Source organism: Grus americana, chromosome 5, assembly GCF_028858705.1.
Source record: "Grus americana isolate bGruAme1 chromosome 5, bGruAme1.mat, whole genome shotgun sequence".
NCBI lineage: Eukaryota > Metazoa > Chordata > Aves > Gruiformes > Gruidae > Grus > Grus americana.
Genome location: NC_072856.1, coordinates 59,344,300 through 59,370,339, shown reverse-complemented (window position 1 = coordinate 59,370,339; position 26,040 = coordinate 59,344,300). Strand labels below are relative to the sequence as shown.

The 26,040-nt window shown below is 45.8% G+C and overlaps 1 protein-coding gene across 1 annotated transcript in view; it reads left to right on the top strand.

The window, feature by feature from the left end:
* Window positions 1–323: 323 nt before the first annotated feature.
* LOC129207567 (exocyst complex component 3-like protein) overlaps window positions 324–26,040 on the top strand; it is a 54,756-nt gene continuing 29,039 nt past the window's right edge. The window contains exons 1-5 of the mRNA XM_054828697.1: window positions 324–484; window positions 10,255–10,335; window positions 18,634–18,960; window positions 20,637–21,231; window positions 22,912–23,029. Coding sequence (XP_054684672.1) covers window positions 10,299–10,335; window positions 18,634–18,960; window positions 20,637–21,231; window positions 22,912–23,029 — 1,077 coding nt within the window. The 5' untranslated portion in view covers window positions 324–484; window positions 10,255–10,298. The remainder of the gene's footprint in view (window positions 485–10,254; window positions 10,336–18,633; window positions 18,961–20,636; window positions 21,232–22,911; window positions 23,030–26,040) is intronic.

The window sequence follows — 26,040 nt, the reverse complement described above, 5'->3', positions numbered from 1 at the left end:
GGAAAGCTGTGCCAGAGCTGGGAAAAGCCCTATATGTCTTAACTTTTGTCCTGTGTCTTATGCCTTGCCCATTTCCCACTTACACGAACTGTGTTTAAAGCTTTTTAGAGGGACTGTCATTGTGCACAGTCCATGCTAAGGCATTAAGGACAGATAGGATTCTGTTCTTAAATCCTGCTTTGAAAGTCTCTTCATAATACGTCCCTAAAAGAAACTCCTGGTTTGTTTATTTGGATTTGTCCTTTGGCTGTGGCTGGACGCCCAGTCATGGGCCAGAATCAAACTGGCTGAGTACCAACACAGAGCAATTTGCAGCTCCATATAAGTGATTTCAGTTCGTTTTGGCCATATCTCCGCAGCCTTTCCCAGAGCCAGTCATCTGTGCTTCAGCTGATCGGGGTGCAAACTGAACTCTGGCTTGCCTGGCCGAGCCTGCCAAGAAAAACATTAGCTAAGCAGAAACAGCTTGTAGCTGGGGGCAAAGGTGAGCGTGCATTAACTATCCACATCTTGATACAGAAAGTATGCAGCTACAATCAAAATGGGGAAGGGGACTGTGCAGCCAGCCAGCCAGCTGCCTGAGGTGACCCAGGAGTGCGTGCCACACTGCTTGCTGAGAAAGGCTTCTTGTCTCCCTGCATTACGCCTGCCTGTTTTGACTGAGATGCAGAACAAATGCAAAACAACCCACCTACATGGCCTTGATGACATTTTTCTGTTTCTTGGCATTGCTTTGTTTTGCTCGGAAAGACCTTGAATATGTTGGACAACTGTGTGTATCTCAGCCCCAGCCACGGAAAGATATTTGTACAGCTGGCTTTGCAGTTCCCCTCTCCCTAATGTGCAGGCTAAGGGATAGAGAGTCTGAATGCTGGGGCACCTTTCTAAAAAGAGAATTCACTGCTGAATCACAGCTGGGAGACAGGAGAAAGAGACTGAAGTTCTTCCTCTGTCTCTAGGAGGGAGCGGGAAGCAGAGGTGGGGAGGAGACCTTTAACCATCACCCCTTCAGCACTGGCTGCTGTGGGTTTCTGATCCCATGTCATACAACATGACAGTATTTGTATTGCTCCCCTCTTCCCATTTAGATTAGAGCTTGACCAGTGTGACCTGCATTTCCAGACCTTGTTTTCAACATAGTTGATGTAAGTCTTGTTCTGGCAGAAACCCTGCTGTGTCCATGAGTAGACAGAACAGTGTTTCTTATTGGTTTTACGAGGGATGGTCTTATCAGAGTTCTTGGACTTCACCTGGATATGCACAATCCCTTCTTGTTCTGACAAGACTTTATCACTTCAGTAAATTCTGTCTGTAGCACCACCTCCCCCCCCACCCGTAGGCTTTAGATAACACAATAAAATGGACTTGACTTCCAGTTGCGACTGGTTTTCTTTTCAGACTGTCTTTCATATCTTTTTCTGCACTGGCAAAATGGTTGGACGGTGGGCCTTGAACCCCTGAGACTGAACATGAGAGATACCAGTTCCATGTTTCTCTGAATTTTGGCAGCATTCAAAAGATTGGATTTATGATTTGACCTCCATATCTACCAAATGCCTGTTTGGCAAAATAGTTTTCTTGAGTGACGCGCCCCGACTCTGGATTCAGCTCAGTTCTGCTTGGTGGGACTGGTTTGTGGAAGAGGTAGCTTCCTCCTTCTGTGGTGGGTTCAGGCCCTTGGGTGTTGGCATGAGGTAGTACAGTCCTTTAGCAGTCCTGGCTGCTGTTAGCGAGAAGCAATTCTAGCAACAAGGAATGCCTGGAGCGTAATGCTTGTTTCTTTTAGCTACCTCTTACTTTGGCATCCAGCAGGAACAATCTCTGAGCCCACTGGCATGACAGTAGCTTTGGTTGCTTTTGGAAATTTGGGACTATGTGGGCTCAAAACCTCTCCCTTTGCATGGGAAGGCTGAGATAAGCCCCATGTTTTGAGCTCCAGTCCTGTGTCTTAATTGAATCTTTCCCATTTCCCATTAACTGGGGAGCTTTAAAAGTTAAACAGCCAAGCCTCTTCACTTCAGACCTTGTTCTTTCTTTGTTGTTCTCATGATCGTTCTCCTTCCAACTCCCTAAGGGGAAAACCAAATGCCATTTGCAGTTCACTGCTGTGTATTACATTTATTGCCTCGGTCTTGCTCCCTCTCAGAGCATGAACCCAGCCGACCAACTTCTTATCAGTTTGACAGGCTGTGACTGTTGTCCTGGTGACTGGCGTAGTTGCACTATCATCATGTACAGAAGGCAGCGAAGGGATGCCTTGACCTGTGGGTGTAGCCATGCGTGCGCATGATATGCCACTAAGTCACTGAGATATATGAAGATAAGATTCAAGTCTTGGTCTGTGTATATGAAAGGTGAAGCAAAACCAAAATGGAGAAGCATGCAAAGTTAATAGCTGTAAAAGAAGAAATGGGAATGTGTGTAGGAGTTGCAAATGCTCAGCTCTTCTCAGCATCTGATCCGTGTACCAGTCTTCTAGTGCATTTGTATTTGAGAGGTGCTTGCTTGCCAGCCTGCTGTCTCTGCCTTTCTGTCTTTTTCTACCCACTCCTCCATTTCTTAGGTTTATGGACATGAGAAAGAATAATGTTAGTAACACTTGAGTCACGTTTTCCATCCAGACACACCACGCTTAATCCATTCACATGCACATTCCTGAACAATGTCAACTCCAATTCACTAATTATTCACGTGAATTGATCAGACTGATTTTGTGGTGCCCTGGCACAGATTATCTCCTAGGTGCTAACAGAAAGCTTTGCTTTGAACAGCGTACAATCCAAGTGGAAGACAAGGAACAACAGATGGAAAGAGCTGGGTAAGGGAGCACAAAGAAACAGTGAGACATCATTACTCAGCACATAGGCAACGGTGTCAGCACACCAGCTGCCTAACGCTTTGGACAGCTTTTGCAGGCTATGCAGCATGTTCTTGTTTTAGCATTGGCTGGTTTGCTTAGATATTGTCAGCTTTCAGCCCTCGAAGACAATGTGGGATGGGGTAACCTAGATAAAACCAGACCCTGGCTAGTACAGGCTATATGTTAGTTAGGGGATAAGAACGTATTCAGGTCTTTTACCTTTGAGAGGCTTGTAAAAAGCCTGCTGGTTTCTGTGATGAGTGGGGATGGCTTTGACCTGCTGGGGTCCAAGAGGCTCGTGCACCCTGTGTTACATGTGCAGCGGCATGGTGGTGTAGCCATGGTTGCTATGGGGAGGAAGTGTCTGGTTAATCCCCAACCCAGTTAATCTTCCATGGCTAATTGAGAGTTGAATATGGTTGGTTTGCTGTGAAAGCTGGCCTTTCTGAACACTTATTACCAGGCATAGCTCCACAGACATCAACAGAGTCCTGCACTAGACCCGAAATCGTGGGAAGGTATGTCTGATCTGCTGCCTGTCTTGTTTTGCTTGCGTATCTATGCCCTTAGCATTGCCCTTGCCTGTGTTTGCTTATCTGAGACCTCCAGAGGCCTTGCAGCAGATAGGATGTTCCACTAGACCTGCCCACCCTCTGCTTACATCTGTGTATCTCCAAACAGCCTGTGTGTGTGTGGAATTCTGTGGGAAGCATTGGGATGGGGAGCTGATGCAGCAGATCTGTCTCCTGGGAAGGTCTCTAAGGTGATGCTTCAGGGCAGGCTGTGTTTCAGTGGTGGTCGGTAGGGAAAAGGGATGTGCTTGTGACCAACACGAGTCAGCTCCTGGTGGGAAGTGCCACATCTCCAGGCTGAAGGATCAGAGCCCTGCTGGCTAAGAAGGAGAGGTTTAAGGATGTTGTGGGATGGAGCTTCTGTCATGTACAATTCATGGTGCTAGCAGGCCATCTTAAAACATTACCCTCCCTGAAAAAGACACAAAGTCTTCATTTCATGCTCGTTAAAAAAAAAAAAAGATGTTTAAAGAATGAGGGAATTCAGGACTGTCTTGCGTGTGCCAGCCTGATGTGACCCTGAATCTGTTCTCAGAGCAGCTTTGCACTGGAGTGATGCACGCATGTTGGCCGTGAGGAAACGTAGCAGTGAGAAGAACATCGCTTTGGTTAAAGGAGGAGAGGACTTGTGCTTTCTGATTAGCAGAAACAGAGGAGATGCATTTCTCACCTCTGCGACGGCTTCAGCTTCTGGGGTGGCTCCATGGCTTTGGTGACACAGTGCACGGTGCTGGTGGGCAATAGAGCAGGCCTGCAGCAGCTCTCTTGTTACAGGACAGCTGATAACCTGGCTCCCGTTACACCTCTCCTCCTGCTTTTTGTTTGCCTGCCCACCTGTGCCTATTGTCCTGCACTCATTAGTACTTCTGTTACCGAGATCAGTCTGTTTTCCTTGAGCCGCTCGTAACTCTCTTAGGTGTTGTGTATACTGAAATTTCTAAGGGACTTGTGAAAGTCCCCGTGTACCTTGAGGTATTAAGGCACGATTATGTTGCCCTTCCTTTGTAACACGAGTTCTTCCTCTTATGGGAAGCCTGATAAATGAAGAAGAAGCTATTGTTTGTTGTTGTTACAAAAGGCTCTGAGATAACTGGGAATCTGGCACCACCAACTAACTGCGTAATTTCAGGAGGGTAACTGAAAAGTCTGTAAAGCAGTTTTTGCTACTAATGAGTGCAGTGAATAATTGCTGCCTTTGGTTCTTTTTCAAGGCAGTATTAGTTTGCTGCTTTTAACAATAAGATAGAGAATGCATGTGTCACTGACTGATAAAGTCCATTTTATTTTTGTATGAATTGATCCCAAAACAGAAAATTCAGTGCAACATCACATGCCATGTGTTGCAGGTGATAGGTAGCAGAAGTAACCCATGTACGAGTGTATACGAGGGACAGAAAATAAAAGTGGAAAGTTTGGGGTATAAGAAGCCATCTTCATGATGTTTATCCCAAACCACTGGTTTTCCTGGGAGCAATGTTAGCATCACGTGGGGTAGCAGTGTTAGATGATGACACAGCAAAGCATGGCTAATCCTCCAGCCAGCTTGTATCACCTAGGCCATTTTAGCAAGTTTGCACGATGTGTCCCATGTTCTTAAAACACCGACGAGCATCCCTGTATGCGATTTTCACTCGCCACCCCTGAAACACAGAGCTGAGTTCCCAAGCTATAAGACAACCTAGCCAGATGTCTGCCTGTCTCTGTTCATTTGTACTGTTTCCATCTGCAGGAAAATCTACAGTTGCCTGCCCTGCGTGGAGGATGTAGCTTGTGTAGCTTTATCTGCAGTGCATACCTAATGCTCTGTGACAGCGTGGTCTTTGCTGGAGAAAGAAATGTTATTTGTGGATTGGAAGATGAGTTGGATCTTGTCCAGTTGTCTTTCTCTCTGTGTTGTTTCTTTTGAAGTTTTTGTTTCTTTTTTGGGGGAGTCACCTAGATAGTTCCAGCAATTAGCTCAGGGAGGCAGGCTGCCTAGGGTGGGGGCTCCAGGGCTTGAAATCAATTAGAAAGGACAGGTGAAAACAGCTTTTCCGAATTTGAGTGTCTGCCAAAGAGGCAATTGGGACCCCCAAAGGGCCCCGGTTCCTGGGCAGATGCAGAAAACGTGTCAGCAAGCAACAGGACCTCCCAGCCAGGTCAGCCCCTTCATTTTCCACCATGGCTGGAGCAGCCTGTCCTCATGCTTTCACCCTCTCAGCAGCAAAATCTCATGTTGCTTGCACAGTTTTAAAGCCAAGAGTCAGCAGTGTCTCCCAGCTGTGCAGAAACTCTGGGCTAGTGATGGTGTCCTGGGGAGGTGGGCAAGCAGGATTCCCATGTGGAGTCCCCCTCTTGTCAAGATGAGCCATGTGCGGCAAGCAGCTTTTGCTGGGGCTGTTGCCAGATATGCAACCCAAAAAGGCACAGGACTCATCAGCCATACAACTGACCGTGTGCCCTCACAGATGGTATACATCTGAATTTTTTCATGTTAATGGAAAGTCAGAAGACCTGTGGGCCTAGGGACTAGTTTCTGACACATTTATTGGTGGTTAGTTTCTGGAAATTTAGGCTACGGTTCATCTGCTCTGAAATACATACATCAACATCCAGGCTACTCATTCTGAATTCCTTCTGTTGATGGAGAGAATTAGGGAGTACTGGTATGCTGCTTGACTGGCCTCTTTTAGACATCTGCATTCGCTTGAGAGGCAGGGCACTGCCTATGCCTGGGCCTTTTTTCTGGTTATAAAAGCAGTCTGGATTATCAGCAGAGATGTAGACTTCTTCACACTGGCCATGCAAGGTTAGTAAAAGGATTCACATCCCCAGAACTTGAATTGCCTGTTAACTCACGCACTGGGCAAAGACTCTGGATTCCCCAGGCAGGCCAGATGAAAACCAGGCAGGTAGAGACCTGGACACAGAGGGTCCCTGTTAGGTCCCAGTCATAGGGGCCCTCTCCCCCTTGAGGGGATCCACCCTGGCTTGGTTGTCCGATGGATCTCAATTGGGGTTGTGACCACTAATCTGCTGAATGAAAAGCTGGTACAGGATTTTGTTGCCTCGAGTTGATTTGTTTGTGCCAAGGAGATAAGAGGAGGTCTCAGAAAATAAACTTGAATCTCTGGACAAGTTTTCTGTTGCTGAACTTGGCTCTCCTGCTAACATGTCTAGCTGCTGAGATCTTGGGTCTACACTTGCAGGAGTTATGAAGATCTAATTGCAGTGTTTTCTATCATCCTTCAAACTCTGCCTGATTCCCCACCTCCCGTAAGCCCCTGGCAATTTTCTGCTCCATATCCTTGTCCCTTGTTCCCTGCATCACTCTGTTGCCTTTTCACAGCCTCCTCGTGCTCTTGTCTGCTTTGGTTTGCTCATGGCTGCATATGCTTTGTTTCGTTGACCTGCAAGGTCTCTTGATTGAGTCTGACTTTGCTTTTTAAAAAAGAGGCCTGAGATCTCTGTAACCCACCCAAAGAACTAAAAAAACAAACCACTCCAAACAAGACAGACAGGAAAATATACAGTGGATCTGTCTGTGCTCTCATAAATAAAAGTCAGACAATCACATGGTTTTCTAAAAATAACACCCATAGCGAGTGTTTCGGTAGGAATAATACTGACCTAGTTTGCATGTTGCCCACATGCAAAGAATAACTTGGTGAGGAAAACCCAATTGCCTGATGTGGTATTTGCGTTTGCTGAACCAGATCTGAATTGAGAGTTTTACATTCTCCTCTTGACGTCCCCTCTGGAGGTTTCAGGGAAGAGGGGAAGGGGGGATGCTTGCTGGCAGCATGGCCCGCAGCAGTCGTTTACCCTCTCCGTGGGCTGGACGTGTGGGTTGCGCCTGTGTGATGCAGTCAGTGAGGGTCTGTGTGAGCAGAAGTCCTCTTCTGTAGACTCAGTCCGGCATGTGTCTGGAGAAAGGGCAGAATCTCTCTGTGATCAGAGGACCTGAATATAAGTATGTGAATTTAGCTTTCTGTCTCCATCTGTGAGGCAGATCAAAACATTTTGGTATTGAAGGAAACCTGCCTTGACTACCCAGCTCCTGCCCACCCCAAGGACTCGATCTCTGCTCTTGTCCTTGTCCCTGTGGCCAGCACTGCAGCATAGTCCTGGGGTGGGAGCTTTACTTGATGGGCCTGAGAGTGTCTTGCTCCTGTCTGCCAGCTCCATCTCATCCCACCTGGGGAGATGCTGCTTGGGTGCTGGCCTGGACCTGGACCTGCTCCCTGTGGGGAGCTCAGTGTCAGTGACAGCAGTGACAGCAGCCATCAAGGGCTGGCATCAAGCTGGCATCCCTCACAGTGATGGACACCTTCAGGGTCCCCTGAACACCATTCTGGTGAGAATCATTGGTTAATATGAAAGGTTACTGGGCCCAGCTCATGGAGGGGCCTGCTAGGATCTTGGGGAGATGACGAATGTGATTGTTGACAAAATGGATCAGTAGCAGAGGCAGGAAGCAAAGGTCTCAGAGATCCTTACTCCAGGGCTGACCAGCATTTCTATCCCTCTGAGCCACATACCACCATCGTTACGTTGCCGAGAGCCACAGGATGTGCTTTCCATCTCTTGCAGAACTGGCAGATGGAGAAACGTCCATCAATAGGACATGGCATTGCCTCGTCAAGGCCTCCCTATAGCTTCGCAGGGGCGATGGATGTGCGCTATGCCCGCATCTGGATCCCATTGCGACCTGGTGGCGTAGAGCTCAGCAGACCTCACTGGCTTATTTCCTCTTGGCGTGACGTGAACCAGCAGTCCTTGATCCAGCACAGCCTCGCTGCTGGCAGCCCAGGGCCAGGAGCTGCCTCCAAGCTGCCGGAAAGCCGCGGGTGGCTCAGGAGCGGCAAGCTGGCCACCCCACTGTGTGGTCGTGTCCTCCACGGCTTTGGCACATCTCAGCCTCTCCATGGAGCTGTGGCTGCCTGGCCTGCCACCGGTGCTGAGATGAGGGTTGCAGTCCTTTCCAGACCCTGAAATGAGAGCAGAAGTGTGTCAGGAAGTGCTTTGTGCGGATATGGATAAAGCTTTTTCACAACTAACAGATGCCATCGCTTTCCCTTAAGATTATATATTTTTTTCCCCTCTCTCATGATAAGTGATACGTGAGTTTCTGACTCTCTGAGCAGCCTCGATGCTGGGAAATGCTCTCATTCAGGCAGAGAATCTAGGTCAGCTGTTCGTAAGAATAGATCAAGCCTTCATTGAACGCAGTGGACAGGCCTTCAGCAGGACGGGGTTTTTTCCTGGCTTGTTTTGTTCATAATGAGCTCTGAAAGTTCACAGGCATTTTGTGGACAGCAGCTATAGCTTCCTGCCAGCGGGCTAGATGCAGGCATTCGGTGCGTCACAGGGGAAAATCAATAATATGAAATATTAAGTGTGATTTTTAAATTTATTTTTTTAACCTAAGGTGGGACACTCAGTAATGGAGATCTGTACCTATGTTCAAGAGGATCTAATTCATGAGATGATACATTATGAAGATGGGGCTTAAATTTTTTCTCTGATTCCACACCTATAAATAACTGCTCTTACATATGGCATCTAATTATTTAATCGCATATGCAGATTAGATAGTCATTTACATGCTGTCATCAATGACAGCAACTAATAGCACTGGCAGTTATTTCCAGGCGCATATGGTAATGCCAAAGGTTTTAAATATCAGTCAGTACCTGCCATACATATCAATATCTCTCCCCATCTCTTCCCTTCAAAAAATGTTAGAATAAATTAATATCACAAGGTACATCTGCTTCTTCTTGGAACTAGTTGTACCACGGCAGATCTGTTGTGTTATGTATTTTGTCTAAGACTACAGTCCAGCTTGGAGTTCTTGATTTCTCTGCGTGTGATGACCACCCAAGACTGGGCAGCAAGAGGAAAGAAAATGTTAACATGCTTTTCCTTAGTTGTATTTACACATGCAAAGAGTGAGGGGAGGTGATTGCAGACATGAAAGACTCAGGTCCCACTTGTACAAAGTGGGATCCGTAGCCATTTTGATCCAGAACATATTTTACAGCTCTTTGGCTTTCTCTTTGTGTAGACCTAAATGGGTAAGGTTAGTAGGAATCAGGGCTAGGGAGTGCCCAGTACCTCTTCTTATTCTCATCAACAAAATCAGTGCAGTTGTCTGTCTTCTTGATGTAAAACAGGAGCATGAAAACTTATATTTTGCTGCCATTTTACCCATTTTGCCCTTCTAAGGTAACTGAGAAGAGTGTGGTAACAGCCAAGGAGACCTCAGTGAACATGTAACCATTATTGGGCTCGGAAGCTCCCCATTAAAACCTGGTGCAGAAAATACCATTAAACCCCCATTCATTCAAACAAACAAGCTCCAAGGCAGCTGTCTTAAAATCCAACAATTCTGTGCTGTGTCAAGATCAGCTATACTAAATTGGTTTGCAGTTTGTGTGATTTTCAGACGTTGTTGACTCCAATAACACTTCATTTGTTGTCATGTAGCCATGGAGCATACAAACACCACTCCACACCACTCTTTCCTGCTCACTAAACAGATGTGTACAGCTAAGAGGCTGAATATTCTCTTGGAAATGAAAAGAAATAGTAATTTACTTAAATCTTTTGTTGGAATGTGGCCTTAATGCTCTTCTATTAATCGAGAGTCTCGGCTCTTGATGGCCAGTAAATAACATGTGCTGGCGATCTAAGGTCCTAACAGTACAGATAACCTGCTTGTTCACAGTGGGGAAAAAAAAAGCCTGCTTCCTTTTTTAATTTGCTTGATGATTTAGAAGCATCCTTATAAATTACCTAATTTTGGTTGCTTAAGGACCACATCTTTCTCCTTTGCAGGGAAAAACTTGCTGCGAGCGTTGAATGCCGGCAGGGTGGTTGTGATGAAGGCGGCAGAGGAACACAGCCAATGTGCTGACAGTGGGTGCTGTGCAGCTCTTGGTCTCTGAATCTTTATATAGTGCTCCCTCCACTTTGCTGAGAAGTGGGAAGCAACAGAAAGATGAGATGCATTACAAATACTCTTCCCTTTCCTTTTCCTTGCCTGTATCTGATGCCTCCCCGCCACGTTTTGCCTGCCTCGTGCTGTGTCGGTGTTTCTTTCATTCCTGTAAGAGAAGAATGGGTCAGAAAATGTTGAAGACTCTCAAGGAGCTTCCACATCATGTAGCAGTGCTGAATTTTCTAGTGCCATTCCTTCTCTAAATGCTTTTCTGGTTTTGGAAGAAAACACAGTGGTGCAATGTAAATGTTTTATCACCATGTATTTGGGAGGCCTGCTTTATTCGTCCTGAACTCATGCTGATAAAAATTCAATGCTTCTCTTTGTGCTCATGCAGAGTTCCTCCCCAGGGTATTTTTCTGAAACACTTTCAGAGGATGATTAGCTCTCTCCTAGGACCCTTTTGGGTTCCTCTTGCTGTAGCAACCCCCTCACTGTAGCTAGCTGGCTCCAGTGTTTAGAGATTGCAAAAATCTTTTAAAACTGACCTTTTTACAGTGTGACATGGCATCTTCTTTGATATCCTGAGCTTTACCAGGGCTAGTTGCTAAACCAGCTCCCTGTTCACTGTGGGGTGGGAATGGACTTCTTACTAGACTGTCCAGAAGTGACAACAGGAGATGCTAGGTGCTGCGTGTTTCTGAAAACGTGATTTTTTTGTGTGTCTATACCAAAGCCGATCTCTTTTCTCTGACCTCCTCTCCTGAATAACCTGCCTGCTGGGTCAGAGTGTTCAGCAATGAGGATAAAGGCCCTGAGTTATGTTGTAAGTATGTCCCATCCCGTATAACAACTCCTTTGGCAGTGCAGGTGCATGGGGCGTTCCTGCCTTAGTGCGTAGCCAGAGATATCTACTGTGAATGGTGAGTGGAGAAATCGTTGAGTTTTGATCTTGAGTTAATATTTAAATGTGCCCAGCTCCTATCTCTTGCGGCAGCAGGAAAAGCATGCAAATGATGTAATGTGGATTTGCGGTCCCAAATCTCTGCATATGCTGCTCCGTGCAGGGCTGTGGGTACAGATGTGTGTAGGAAGTTTCCTGCAAAGTTGAACCTAAAGTTTTTACTGCTGGAAAGAATCTGTGTAAAAATGCATGGAGGAATCCTGTCAATCTAAGCCAAATGAAGAGACTCAAATAAAAGAATTTTAGGCTTGTCTGTCCAAATGGAGATGGAATATTCATAATACAAGCTTTCAAGAAAAAAATCCTCTGGATAAAATCTTGAATCATCTTGACAGGAGATGGTGGTGGTTGAGGTAATGCATTCTTTACCACCCCAGCAAACAATATCCATAATTTATTTTTTAAAAAAGCTCTTTCCAACCCAAGGATATCAACCAGCATTTAAGTTGTGGTTTTCCTGCGGCAGACCTGCCCCGGACCCTTCCTTGGATAACTCTTCAGGTAGCTCTTAGGATTAGAAACCAAGCTGCTGGGTGGCTGCTCTTCTAGGGATGTGACCAGACTGACAGCCCGTAGCACTGCGGTGGTTTCTGTGGCAGAAACACTTCCCTGAGCTGCTGCAAAGAGACCACGCGGGACTTGGGCTTTCCAAGCGCTGAAATAACAAGGGTGGACCCTGACTAATAGGAGATAAGGTGTGAAAAACTACTTCTGGGATATTTTTCCTTTGTGTTTTCCTGATCCCTTTTGAGGCAGGGAGGCCATGTCGCCTGTCCTTCAAACCCCTTCTTGGTGCAGTATACTTTCCAGTTTGGTATGGGCTATATATTGTTTATACAGAGGTATATGTGGTAGGAGAACGTGGTCAGACAGTATCTCTTCTTCACCTGCTGCCCATGCAGGACTCCTGAAGCCTTGGGCAAACACAGATTTGGTCAGCCACTCTCACTTTGTGGCCCTGATGTTTTCCTTGCCAGCTGCTTTCCCTGATAACTTCTTGTCCATGGAGAAACTGGAAAATAAAAAGCCTTCAAACCTTTACAGAAACTTTACATACTGCCCAGGCCACCCTGTAGCAAGCAGCGGAGGGCTTCTACCAAACCAGGGTCGAGGAGATGGAGCCCGTCAGCTCCGTCCCCTTTCTGACCCGGGTCCGTGGGCCCCCTCCTCCCCCCGTGTCGCTGCAGGTGCCAGTGCCACGCTGAGGGCTGCAGTTTGCTTTGAAATATTTTATTATCCCAGTGTTTGGTTGAACCTAACCACCTATTTTTATGGTCTGGAGAAACTCTTTTTTTTTTAACCAGTCTGTATTATGTGCTATGTACTCTGTCTGGTGGATGATTTTTTTCTTGCTCTTCCACTGATGCTGAAGGAAAATAGAAGGAAGTTGCAATGACTACAGTATCCTCGGTCCTTGCTGCAGGCCTGCAGGGCAAAATCAGGGAGTGGAAATTCTCAGCTTGGTCCCAGTTTCTTTACTGAAGACTAAGCTGCTGTTTCAGGATGTATTGCTTTATTCTTCTCTTACTACATTGATAGAATATTTTTAATGCAGGGATTTTTAGGGTTACTTCGAACATCCCTATTGCTTGGATTTCTACAGTTCATCTTTAAAATGTTGGGGGTTTTGTGGTTTATTTACTTATTACTACTACTGTTGTTGTCAAAAGGGGAAACATCTTCCTTAAAGCAATGCCTGTTTCATTCTGAAAAAAAAACCCCAGAATTAGGCAAAATCCCCAGGAACTAGCTAAAAATGTTCCAAAGGAACGGCAAAGTAGGTTACTAATTAAGTGAAAATTGAGGTCAGTTTTGGAATGGGGTCCTCACAATCAGGAGGAAAACAGAGGCAGCACAAATTGTACATCAAGTCCAAACGTGTTCTGTTTCAGTATTCAGGGCAGGGGAAGGGGCAGGATTCAGTTCTTCGGGGAACTTATTCTTAGGCCTTTAGTATGGTTTCTGAAACTGCTGGGACCATGCAGCCTGTCTGTCTGTCAATCCATCTGTCTGTCTGCTCCTAATAAACTGAATTCCTCCAGTTTCAGACAAATCGAGAGCAGGAGAGAAGTCTCAGATTAACTTAATGGGGCTTTGGGCAACCTGGTCTAGTGGAGGGTGTCACTGCCCATGGCAGGGGAGTTGGAACTAGATGGTCTTTAAGGTCCCTTCCAACCCAAACCATTCTATGATTCTATGATTCTATAATTCTATGATTCTGCAAGACATCATGAAAATCAGCAGCTGAGCAAAGAAGAGCTACTCAAGTGAACACAGTAAGAGAAAGGAATAAGGTTCCTTCTTTCCCTTTTGTTCCAACCGTGGCCATCTAGCAGCAGTGGCTTCAGATTAGCTCCAGACTTGCAGATCTTTTGCCTGTTTGGGGTAACACAGATGTTGGGAAGGTGAGGGCATGCAGCCTGGGGCGATGAGGCGCCATAGGGAAGCAGCTTCATTTCAACTGTTGCTGTGGGAAAGGTTGCCTGTATTAAATATTTGTGCTGCTTTATTTACTCTCGCACACACATGGGTTAGCTGCAGAGTAAATGGAATTTGGTGAGCAACAGAAGCAAGGAAACCATGTCTGTGTACCTTCAGATTGAGCTGCTGGGTGGAGTCTCTGATGTCTAATAAAGGCTGAGTTCATGCCATGTTTTGTTCCTCAGCAGGAGCAGTGAAGCTCTCTCCTCAGTCATGTATTTTCATGAAGTGTATAAGGATGTACTATTTTGTGCCAGCCACCCTCTGTCAGTTTGATTAAAACTAGCTTTAAAATTGGTTAAAACTGACTTAAAACCCACTCAAGTGCATTAGGGCAGGGGATCAGATGAGCACAGAGATGCATGCAACCTGTGGCTGCATTGTCTCATTTCTTTAGGAAATGGGGTTATCCTTAGAAAATAAGAATATAAGCTTTCCACAGAATGATAAACAGCTAATTTTGCACAAATAACAAAGTCACCTCTTGCATATGACCATCATGGCAATGCCAGCTGCAATGTCAAACTGAAGGAGAAGGTTTTTTCGGTTTATTTGTTTGTTTTCTCTCTCTCCAAAAAGCCTACCTTGCTTATAATATGAACTGGCTGTTCTTTGGTTGCTGATGAAATCAAAGATGCTGCGTGTGGGTGGAGGAACACATTGTCAGACTACAGCATAGTTTCACAGAGTGCTTTTGCATGGATTTATAACCTAGGGGACCACCATGTTTCTGTGCCATGAACTGCATGTTTTATCATCACAATCAATGTTCTTTTCTGCCATCTTTCATGCCTTTGGTTCAGAGTGGTGGAGAGTGCCAGCATGTTCTGGAAACAGAGAAGGAGGTTAAAAAAAAAATCCAAGCTCTCTCTCTCCAGATACTGCAGATCCAGCTTGCCTGTTAGGACTCAAGTGTATTTCATATAACAGATGCTACTGAGCACAAAGTTTCCATTGTATATGCCTGACTGTGTTCATGTGGAGTCCCTGCAAAGCAAGCAGGGGCATCACTGCATTGCTGGAACTGGAATATTAATGTAATTGGACTCTTGCAAAGTCATTTCATTTGAAGTGCTAATAGTCTGACTTCATCCGATTAGCATCCAGACCAAACAGCTATTGTTGAAGTCAGGCACACAATCCACTTATTATGAAGAGATTTTATCTATATAGGCAAAAGAAATGGGAAGCAGCAAGATAAAGCTTTAAGTCAACAGAGAAACAATATAAAAATTTATCCAAGATATTCACTTGTTTAGTGAAAGATCCCAAAGACAAAGGAGTTACAGTTTTTCTGAGATAGAAAGACAGAGTCCCAGTGATGTGGGGAGGCTGTGGGCTTTTCCAGGAGCTCCAGGCAATGGGGGAAAGTCCCAAACGCTGGGGATGTTTCCAGAAAACAAATTGTTCCTCTTTTTCAGTAAGCATAGCAAGGGTCAGGGCAGAAAGGAGAAGGACCCCAATAGAGAACATCACATGGTGGATAAATAGAGGCATTGAAACACCAGGAAGGAGAAGTTGGAGGGGCAGGCTTCCAAAAAGTGGATTTTGAAGAAGAAGGTGGTCATTTGGTACACCTGACAAAGGAGATTGTTCAGAAGCAGAACTGCGCTTGTTACGGTGGTATGTCCTTGTGGTTTCCTACTGCTCTTCTTTCTGCTTGGAAGGACTCCCCTTGGGTGGGCAGCTCAGGAGCCCATGGAAGGGGGAGGTGCGATGTAGCAGTGCCCTGACTCCCCTGCTCAAAACAATTATTTTGGACAGCAAACAATCCCTTTGCATTATGTTGACGCTTGGTGAAAGACTTTTGTTCTAGTTTGATCTTGACACTTTTCAGCTCTACTGTAAAGGTGTAGGTTCCCTGGGGGCTATGCTTGTCTAAGCATAAAACCATTCATGGAAGCACTGCAGCAGAGGATGTTCCTAGAGGTGGATTCAAATCATCCTCATGTTTCAGGTGGAGAAGGACTCTTTCTCAGGGAGTGTAGTGATAGGACAAGGGCTAATGGCTTTAAACTAAAAGAGGGTAGATTTAGATTAGATATAAGGAAAGAAATACTTCACTATGAGGGTGGTGAGGCACTGCAACAGGTTGCCCAGAGAAGTTGTGGATGCCCCATCCCTGGAAGTGTTCAAGACTAGGTTGGATGAGGCTTTGGGCAACCTGGTCTAGTGGAGGGTGTGCCTGCCCATGGCAGGGGGGTTGGAACTAGATGATCTTGAAGGTCCCTTCCAACCCAAACCATTCTATGATTCTATGATTCTATGCAGAACTTTGGCCTGAGCAGTAAAATAGCATTAGAGACAGAAGGGAGAGACCTGTGCACCCTACATGTGCTGTTAAGGCACGTAGATAAAGAAAAGCAGGCTGCTGGTGGCCTTTTGGCAGCTCCTTTGTGGCATGTCCTCTCTTTGTACAGTGCATTCCAGCTGAGTGATGCCATCCTTCAACCCTTGCCTTTGGAAAGTAATTGTGGGCTGAGGTATCCAGAGGGGGTAAAGGGTGGCTGCTCCCGCTGCAGCAGGAGGGATGGGGCTCCACCTTGTGCTGCTGACAGGGGCTCAGCACCCACAGTCAGAAAGGCCATCCCCAACTTGCTGTCCCTTCGTAGGATGCTCACAGCTGCCTGCTCCCCTAGGCAACTGTCTGCTTTGCCTATACACACATCGCTCTGGTTTGTGAACCAGGTAAAGGTAGAACAGATGAGCCGTCTGGTTTTGTCGGTGCTGCGGTGCTCTGATGGGGCATGCCCTGAGGGCACTCCTGTCTTGGGAGCATCTACCATGGCTTTGATTGAGTGGATCGAGTGGGCCATGGAGCAAGAGATGGTCCTAGCCTCAGGAAGGCTATCTATCTCTGCTCAGTCACTCCCTGCTTTCCACAGGCTCATGTTGTATTCCCTTGAAAGAAGCTTTCTGGGAAAATACAGCAATTCCCATATATCATGTTGCCCCAGTTTAGGGCACGATCTGCAATTGTAGTGTGTTCACAATCTGTATACTGCAGAGAATCTTGCCTGCAGGACTGGCACTTTGACATCCAATTTCCTTCCACAGAGAAGTCTGGGGAAATTATTTTTGTTAGAGCCGATCTTGTTGGAAAAATGCTGATGAAGTGAAACATAAACACATTGTGTTGGAATTTTCATGGGAAAATATTGCTGAGGGGTTTCAGCACGCCTGGAATGCATCTCTTCAGTACTAATGCTCTCACTCCGTCTTGTATTCATATATAGTGCAGCTATAATATTCCAAAGGAAACATTTTAATGATGAGTTAAAAATTAAAGTAAAAATAGAGTGTACATAAAGCCTTTCATTTTTTCAACTTTTTTCACAACCTGGGAAAACACTGTGTTTTGCAACCTCAGTATTTCCTACTGGCAACAGCTCAAATGTATGACCACCGCTGGAATTTCTGTTTGTCCTTCCAAATGAAATGTATTTATTTCCTCCTTCGTATCGTTACTAATGAATCAAATAGCTCTGTGATAACATGCTGGTGGAATTAAGCACAGAGTAAAAGAGCCAGAACAACATAACATTTACTTGGTTTCCAAGTAGGAAACTAGTGGAATTTTACTGTCACGAAAATGTAGAAAATCTTGGAAGAAACTGCAGGCATTAAACCCAGAAAAATGAATGCACATATTTGGATTAATCTAGATGCTGTGTGGAAAAAATTGCCCCTTAAATTCATACCCCTCAAAATCATTCTTGAATAGTGTATGGTTTTGAATTAATACAGCTTGTAATGGCTAATACAAGACTGTCCTCAGCTGATGAAAATTCTCAAGTTCTTGATTTCATTTTTATAATAACAGAATCGAGAAATAAAAACTAGTTTGTAACTATCTGGCGAAGAGAGCGAGGTAAGGACAGCATTTCAACTTATCCCCAAGTGTAGTGTCTTTCTCACAGCAGTACAGGGACTTTTTAAAATCTATTTTAAACGTGAGCTCCTGGAGTTAAATTACATTTTCTGTGTAGGAATTTGTTCTGAGGTTTATGGTCAGAACCTTTGACAGCCCTGGATTCACTGATGTGGTCCTTGCACTGAGGGGGCATACATCTCCTTTCTCTTTGCTGTGGACATTGGCTGGTGAATAGACCTATATATGTGCATACACACACACACACTTATGGTGGATTGCTGTAATGTTATGCCATTTTTATATATGTGTGTATAAATATAAAATAATATATACTAGTGTATATAGTTGCTGGAATATTGCACAATCCAGAAGGCTGAGATTGCTCTTATCTCCTCTGAATGGTGCTGCTAAAACATGAAAACCAACACCCATTCTCCGGGGCTTGACTTCCCTGTTGGCTAACCCTGGGCTTTCTGGGAGGGGGGGAAAAATTTGGCTCCAAATCCAGGCATGATCTCCTTGCCAAAGAAGAACTCAGGTGCAGCCGGGGTGCATGGTGTGGGTGGAAAGTGAGGTGTGCTTCATAGGAACTATTAATAATCAACTCCCTTAAACTGATAGGATTGTCATCAAAATAACTGGCAGCACACAGGGATGGTTTAGTCATTTAGAAAATGTCGAAAATCCCACTGGCTTTCCCCCAGTGCTTGTGGTTAGATTGCGTATATGGTTTTTGACATTATTTTCCTAGAAGAGAGAGAGATTACATAAGAGGGCTGGCAGCCTATAAAAATGTCCTCATTCAGCACGGGCAGAACCAGGTTAGACTTCTTAGAAGGCAGCTGAAGCCTGTAGCCACATGAAACAAAAAATAATCTGGGGAGAAATACCTTCTTTGGGAGACAGCTGCTAAGATCACCTTGCATAGTAGTGTTTCTAACATTTTTTTTCTGATAGTATTCCCATTTGGACAGAAAGCATCTGAATCTGCTGGGATCATGAGGAAGACGAAGTATTCCTGGGGAGCCTTCGCGGGAAGAGGCGGCAAGTGGGAGAAAATGGCCGGGGAAAATGCAAGGATGCTGCCCAAAGCTGCACATGAGGAGAGAAAGAAGCAGGAAGTGAAGAGGAGAGGGAAACTGAAAACCATGGCGGGCAAATTGCTAAAGGCCATGGCTAGTGGGAAAGAGGCAGTGGAGGAGAAGGCTGGTGGTGAGGATGTGGCAGGGAATTTGCTGAAGACGGCAACCAGTAGGAAGGAAGCGGAGGGCGAGATGCCTGCAGGTAACCTTGAAGTTATCTCTGTGTCCAGTCCTGGACCTTCTCTGCCTCTCCCAGCCCTGCAGGCTTTTGTTTTCGTTAGCTTCTGGAGTAGGTGCTTTACACTTTCCTCATCCCCATCCTTCACCTGAGTTCTCGTCCTTTCTGAACTCTACACTTGTTCCTCTGGAAAATTGTGTATTTCACTTTGCTGTTGCATAATGAGTATTTTTCTTTGCTATTCTTATTTTATCCCTGCAAAGACTCCTGGTGTGTCTTGTAAGAAAGATGATGTAGGTGTGAGTGTGCTGTTCTTCCACAGAGGGGGAAGGAGAAGTAGGTTGTACCTGGGCTAATTGTACTAAGTAAACATTTCCTATGTGTTGCATGTGTCGAGGCAGGATGAGTGCAGCTGCCAGACCCATCCTGAGCAGCTTGCCCAGTGCTTTGCTGAAGATCCTTGCATCAACCCTTCTCCATTTTGTGTCACGTTCCTCCCTCCAGTCCCGTTTGATTTAATTCTTACTACACAGACGAGGTGTTTTCACAGAGGAAAGTTAGGGTACAGGTGAGAGATAATGGCAGCTCATACTCTTTCATTCTTCACTCTACACCCAAAGCTGTATCCTGAAATGATTTCAGAGTCCCGCTGCTTCTGGCCTTGCTTAACTTTCCCTGGGTTCTCATCAAGTTTGATATTTCCTCTGGGCTCTGCTCCAGATACCTTTGGGCAAATCTTGTTAACCTGTTGTTGCCCAGTTTGGTCATCTGTAAAATGCACAGGAAAAAACCCCACAGCTCTGTGCAGCTGTTGTGAGATTACATTTAGCTCTTAGTGGTGGGCTGGGTGTGATGGGTAAGATACTTTGGAAGCAAGCAGCAGTGAAAAACTTCTCCTTCCAGCTTCTGAACTATAAAGATTTTGTAACTGCCTTGGTGGGGTGTCTGGTGATTAGGGCAGTGGCTCAGTCACCACAGCTTCTTGCAGACGTGGAAGTCATGGGGAGTTACGTGAATCCCCATTGCTGAGACACTGTGGATAGATAGCCCACCTCCTGGTTTTCACCTTTGTGTGACACAGCACGCGTAGGCATTTGGCCTAGGTAAAAGGCCCCGGCAAAGAGAGCGCCCTGGACCACACTGAGCAGCCTCATCTAAGATGAGGGCTCGCTGGCAGGAGTGACACCCTCTGTGTAGCCATGCCAGACTGCGAATGGGAGGGAGGGACCTTACACGAGAGTTCGCAGCACTTTGGTCCTGCCACGGTTTCTGTAGAGAAGGCAGAGGATTCCTTCTAGACTTGACTTTCAGGTGTTGGCTCTTTCCGAAGATGTCCTTTCTTTAATGCTTTTCTTCTGGATAAAAGGTACGTTCCTTAAGGAAAGACTGTAATCAATGAACCTGCATTGCCTACATGAGGAGGTCTACTGGGATGATGACAGAAAGCTGCAGAAGACTAGTCTGCAGGCTTAGTTAGCCTGGAGGAGAACGGACAAAAGAAAGAAAGAGAAAAGAAAGTGCTTGCCCTGAGGAAACTGAGAGGTGCTAGTGCTAGACCTTAAGTGAGGTGATCTTGAGGAGATCCTGAGGAATTTTGGGATACATATAAGCTACATACTTCAGTACCTGGATATTAAAGTGATGGGTCCTATAGAGGAGTGAACAAACATCAAGTTGTCTTGTTACTCTCTCTATTGCAGAGGAAACCATCTGTGGATTCATTGAGCAAGGGAAATTTTTTGAAGCTTGTGATCATATTTATGATCTGGAGCATTCTGGAAATGATGGTGTGGGAAGGTCTGAATCGCTTTATACGCTACTGGCTGAACGAATGTGGACTGTGGTGGGAGAAGCACTCAGTGAAACTGGTGGGATGTTCCTGGAGCCATTGCAGTCGGTGGGGGAATCGCTGAAGTGGGAGAAGCAGAAGGAAGTGGAGTGGCTTGGCAGCGGCCAAGAGATGGAGTCTGTTTCCACCTGGAGTCCAAACTTCTGGAGGAAAGATCTGGAGGAAAAACTAATACAGTACATGATGGCCCAGATTCCCCCCTTTGGTTCTTCTGGTAACACAGACCAAACTGCACTAAAACAGCATCTGAGTCAGCTGGAAACGACGTTTCTCCCCAGCCTGGAGCATAGAAGTGGTTTCTTCAAGGAAGCAGGACTGCTTGTCACCTACGCCCGCTGCTGTCATGCCTCTTTGTCTTCTCACCTGTCCACCCTTACTAATAGTGACCATTTCAGCTTCAGCCAATGTCTTTTAGTTTATGAATGGGGCCTTAAAATGTACAAAAGGTATGTTTGAAGGACTTCTTTTTCTCTACATTTTTTCTATGTCTCTGTTCTTCCGTTTGGAGCACAATCCGTGCTTCCTGTTAACGCAGTGATGCTCAGGGCTCTTGCTGAGTTTAGACTTGCCCACTACCTGTTTTATCTTCTGTACTCTCAGAATCAGAGCCTGTTTTCATTACAGTACTGCCTCTTTCTAAATCCTTAGTGTCGGGCTCAGGGGTAGGCACGTATTTCTCTACTGGACTCCTGTTGCACAGTGTGCTGCTTTCCTGAACAATTTCTTTTCTTGCATTAAGCCTTCTTTAGCAAGGTCCATAATACTCTGATTACTCCAGAATAATTTTCTCTTGCCTTTATGTCAGCATTATGCTCTGTGGACTTCTCTTGTCATCTTGGTTCTCTTGCCGCTTTATCTGGCTCGTAGTTTGGCCAGTTGTTTCCATATTTCCTGCATTAGTGTTCAGATCACAGGAAAAACACATAGCAGATCGTTCAATTCCTGCCTGAGTTTGGGAAAACGGATGTGGTTTTCCCCATGATCTGAAGAGCGGCACATCTGGGACCTTTTCGCCCAATGTGAATTCAAAGCCTGTGGCTGTCATCAAAGCCTGAAGCTTTTTTGTGATTTCTTTTTGTATCACAGCTGTAGATGAGGTGTTTGATTCTGTGTCCATGGTTACTTTGCTACTTGACAGCTCCAATCTACTTATGTCTTAATAGTTTTCAGCCCTTTTGGGTTATTTGATTGCTTCCATCCAAGCTTGGAGCTTCTCTGTTCCTTGTATTAATTATACTTATAAACCTCTGATTAGGTCATAAATAGTTCATCAGGTGGGCTCTTCCCCTCACTAGCTCCCAAAGGAGGGAGGCAGGGTAGTGGGTACACGCTCGTGCATGCTGTCCTCAGACACATGGGAGACACGTGGCTGGGATGCATCCCTTCTACTGCTCCTTTTATGGGTTTAAAATGGTAAAACTTTGGGTTTAGAGTGAGTAATGGATTGCTGAAATACTGAAAACTTACATGAAATTGGAGGTTAATAATTATGTGATGTAAATGTATAATGAAAAGCTCAAAGATAGGAAAAAATGTGTGTGTTGTGCAAATGCTGAATTCCTTCAAGAAAAAAAAAAGCAAGAGCAGCCTGTGACTCTATTACGGTCAGAAGGTAGTGAAGGAAGTGGGAAGGAGAAGAGCAGAGATGCCAGACTTAACTATTTGGATTTTCCTCTCCGAATACAGTTACAACCTTAATGAAAGCTCCTGCGTAGATGCAGTTGTCCTGGTATATAGCTGCTTTTTATTCCATTCAGAGAGAATATGCAATACTTGTAAAATTGTGCATCCATGGAAGTGTGTTTGGGTGACTCTGCCCAAGCCTGAGAAGGAATTCAGCAGCAGGACTGAGGGAAGGGGAGTGGGAAATGGCAAGCAAAAAGTGTAATTTGGGCAGCAAATATAGGAAGAAGGAAAAGTAACAGCACAGAAGAATAGCTGGCAAAAGGGCATGATAAAGATCATCTACCATGTTGTGACTGCCCTGACACTGCAAACACTGCCGGGTGCTTGCAGGGCACCCCGCTTGCTTAGTCTGAGGCCGTGGTGCCAAGCAGGGGGTGCCAAGCAGGCTGTGGACCAGCGGGAAGCTGCCCCTCTGGCTGAGCTCTTGTTTCTGTACGCAGCGGCAGCGAGACGAGTCTGAGACCCAGGCAGACCCCCCAGCACAGCCTTTCCCTTGGTGCGCAGCGTCTCGTGCAGATTATTTTGAAGACTGAGGAAAAGTTACTTGAAGTCGCCCGGGTAAGAACTCTGGAGTTTTACCCCAATCTGCCTATTTTATTCCCACGGTTTTAAAATACGGAATGCCCTTGTTAAATTAGCTGCTCCCTTGCTAGCTGAGCCAGCTCTGCTCAGGTGTGCATGAGCCCCAAGGTCTCCATCTTGGCCATGTTTCATTGTAGAGCCCAGGTGTGAAGATCCATGACTGTCTTCTGCCAGAGGGATGCTGCCCTGTCCTTGCTCCTTAGCAAAGAGATGCTGGGACATTTGCAAATCTCTCTTCATCCTGTTGTTGCACCTTCATAGTGCTGCAATCTACTCTGCTCAGAAGCCAATGTATCTGGAGGAAAGGGAGGCTATAGGTGAAATCCGCTTTCTTGTTGAGGGCCATTTCAAGATGCTGTTCATCTTCTCTCCGACCGTTAATGAGCCCATAGTGTGCAACAGTTGGGTTTTTTTATAGCCCCTTTGCCTCAGCTGTGCAGATATTGAGGCTGCCGGATTTGTCTGTATGTGGAGCCCTCACAGCCCTCTCCAGCCTGCTGGACTAACACTGCTGAGGTTATAGCAAAGATTATTTCCAGAGCCCAGCACAAGAAATCGTGCAGCTGGTGCACACCCAGCGCAGCCCTCCTGTAAGGTTGGAGCAGGGTATGCTGCGTTGCGAGATCCCACAGGTAACCTCAGCTCCAGGGCTGCTGGATCTCTTTCTTTTCTCATTTGAAGAGTGCTGTCTCGGCAAGTGGAATACAAACAAAGCAGGGAAGGTGCGTTGTAGCAACGGGGAGTTCCAGAAGAAACCACACTATTTGGAAAACTCAGTGGGGCCTTTTAGATTCGGCTAAAGCCGAAATGCAGCGGCAGGAGTTATCACACTCATCTCTCTTGCTTTCCCTTTTCCGCCAGCCACCAGGGAGCAGAGGAGGGGAAATTCCATGGCAAACTGCTGAATCACCCCAGGGAAAGTACTCTAAATTGCAGAGATTTTCCTCAAGATCTATTCCCTGAAGGAGAACACAAAGGTAGTCAAAAACATGGGAGTAGAGGTGCCAGCTGGTGACGACATGCTTAAAACCTACTGATTTCAGTGTTTAAGCATCTCTAGGGGCTGTTTCTAATCATTACCCTGGGGGAAGACCACATGTTCTTAAGGTCTGTTTTTAGCACATATTTCAATGAAGGAAATGACTTTACTAGGGTAGTGCTAGTGAGGTTATCTTAGAGCATGTCACTGAGTCATTGACAAGCCCTCAGAGATGCTGACTAAGAGTCATGGAGAATTTAACTCTTTTTTTTTTTTTTTTCTTTTTCTTTTTTTAGTTCCCTCTAATGTAATAGCTGGGGAAGGCTTTTGTTTAACCATGAGCTTTCTGCTTTCCTGATACACCACATGCTGAGCAGGCTCACCTAGATCTGGCAGTGGTCACAAGCTCTTGTGCCATGCTGCCCTGAGTTGGCTGCATTTTTTCATGCCACCTTGGATCTGGAAGCGTCGCAGCCCTACATGGTGCTGCATTGCACATAGAGAACAGAGCTGGAATTGTTGGAGAGTGTGGTACAGCAGCATCCCAGTTCGCTTCAAACCTGGCCAGTTTAGGACCAGCTCCAGGTTCAAGCTAATTAGCTTAAGTGGACTTGAGCTGACTCCGCATGGAAAAATTATGGATGTCTCTTCACTCAGCTCAGTGGCATAGCTTATAAAACCTGCTTTATCCCTCTATTTCTTTTTCCAGGATACTCCAGCCCTGTATATTCCAAATATACAGGGAGCTGCTATTGAGCAAATATCCTGTCAGTTATTTCTGAGCAACTGTAATATATGAGTGTGACTGTAAATCACGTGGTGTGGGTTTTGCCACTTCAATGGATGACTAAATTTTTCTAAATGAAAAAAGACTGACCAGAATAAGCCGTGGTCTGCTATGAATGGCTTGTTGCTGGGAGTGCCAGCCTGATATCTGTGCAAACTAAATGCACTTTAAACAGAAATGAGTGATGAGAACTGTGTCCACATCTGAAGGTTCTGACAACTCAGATGCCACGTGGGGTTAAAAACCACTTCCCACCAAACACCACTGCGGGGAACTCAGCCAGCTCTGCATGCAGGCAGCATTCCCTCTGCCCGGACATGTCTTGGGCAAGGGGGCTTTGTGCCTTTTGAGGTTGCAGGGTTGGTGAACTGGAAGTGATGGTGCCATTGATTGGGTTGTCGATGCGTCACCCCTGCCCTTGCTGTACTGGGGAATTTGACATGAGTGCAAGGTAAACCTTCCAGCATGACACTAGGGTTCATTCTGATACTGAGAGGTGGAAAATGAACTTTCCATCCCCTGCTCCTGCACCTTCAGCTCAAAACTGGCTCTTTGTCAAAAAACAGAGATTGCAGGACCAGACAGCATACCTAGACAAAAGCTCACGGTGGGTTTACACTGACCTGCAAAGGATCATTTGGGTCTGTGTCTTCTTCCCTCCCTCCCTCCCTCCCTCCCTCCCTCTATTTTTTCAAGTAGACAGAAGGAGAACTGAGAAGTGTATGTGCTTTGGAGAATTTGGGCCAAGGACCTGCTGCTGCCCAAACAAATAAGGCTGGGTGGTTGTTCTGCCCGCCGGTGTGTCAGTGGTGCTCTCCCACCCGTGTTAAGCATCTTAGCCAATTTTGACTGCACTTGATAATGAGGTAGAGGTCTCAAAGATGTTAAATTCTTGCATGTTTTAAAAGAGCAGCCAGACAAATTGTAGGGACCCAAGTTATAACTCAGGCCCTTGTGTTTTCTGAAAGGAAGTGTTTGGCTGAGCAGTCAGCGCCAGCGGGCTGGCCATCCATGGATCTGAAGCTTTGCAACATGGGGTGCCATGTCTTGGTCAGACAGGGAGGAGCAAGGAGGAAAGTGGGCCTTTTGTTACAGCAGAAATTCTGGTCCTCTCCACCTTGGAGCTTCAGTGCCTGAGGTGCTGATGTCACCACAAGAGCTACAAACGCGCAAGCTCGTGCAAATTCAGCCACATTGTCTGATCCAAAGCAACTAAGTACT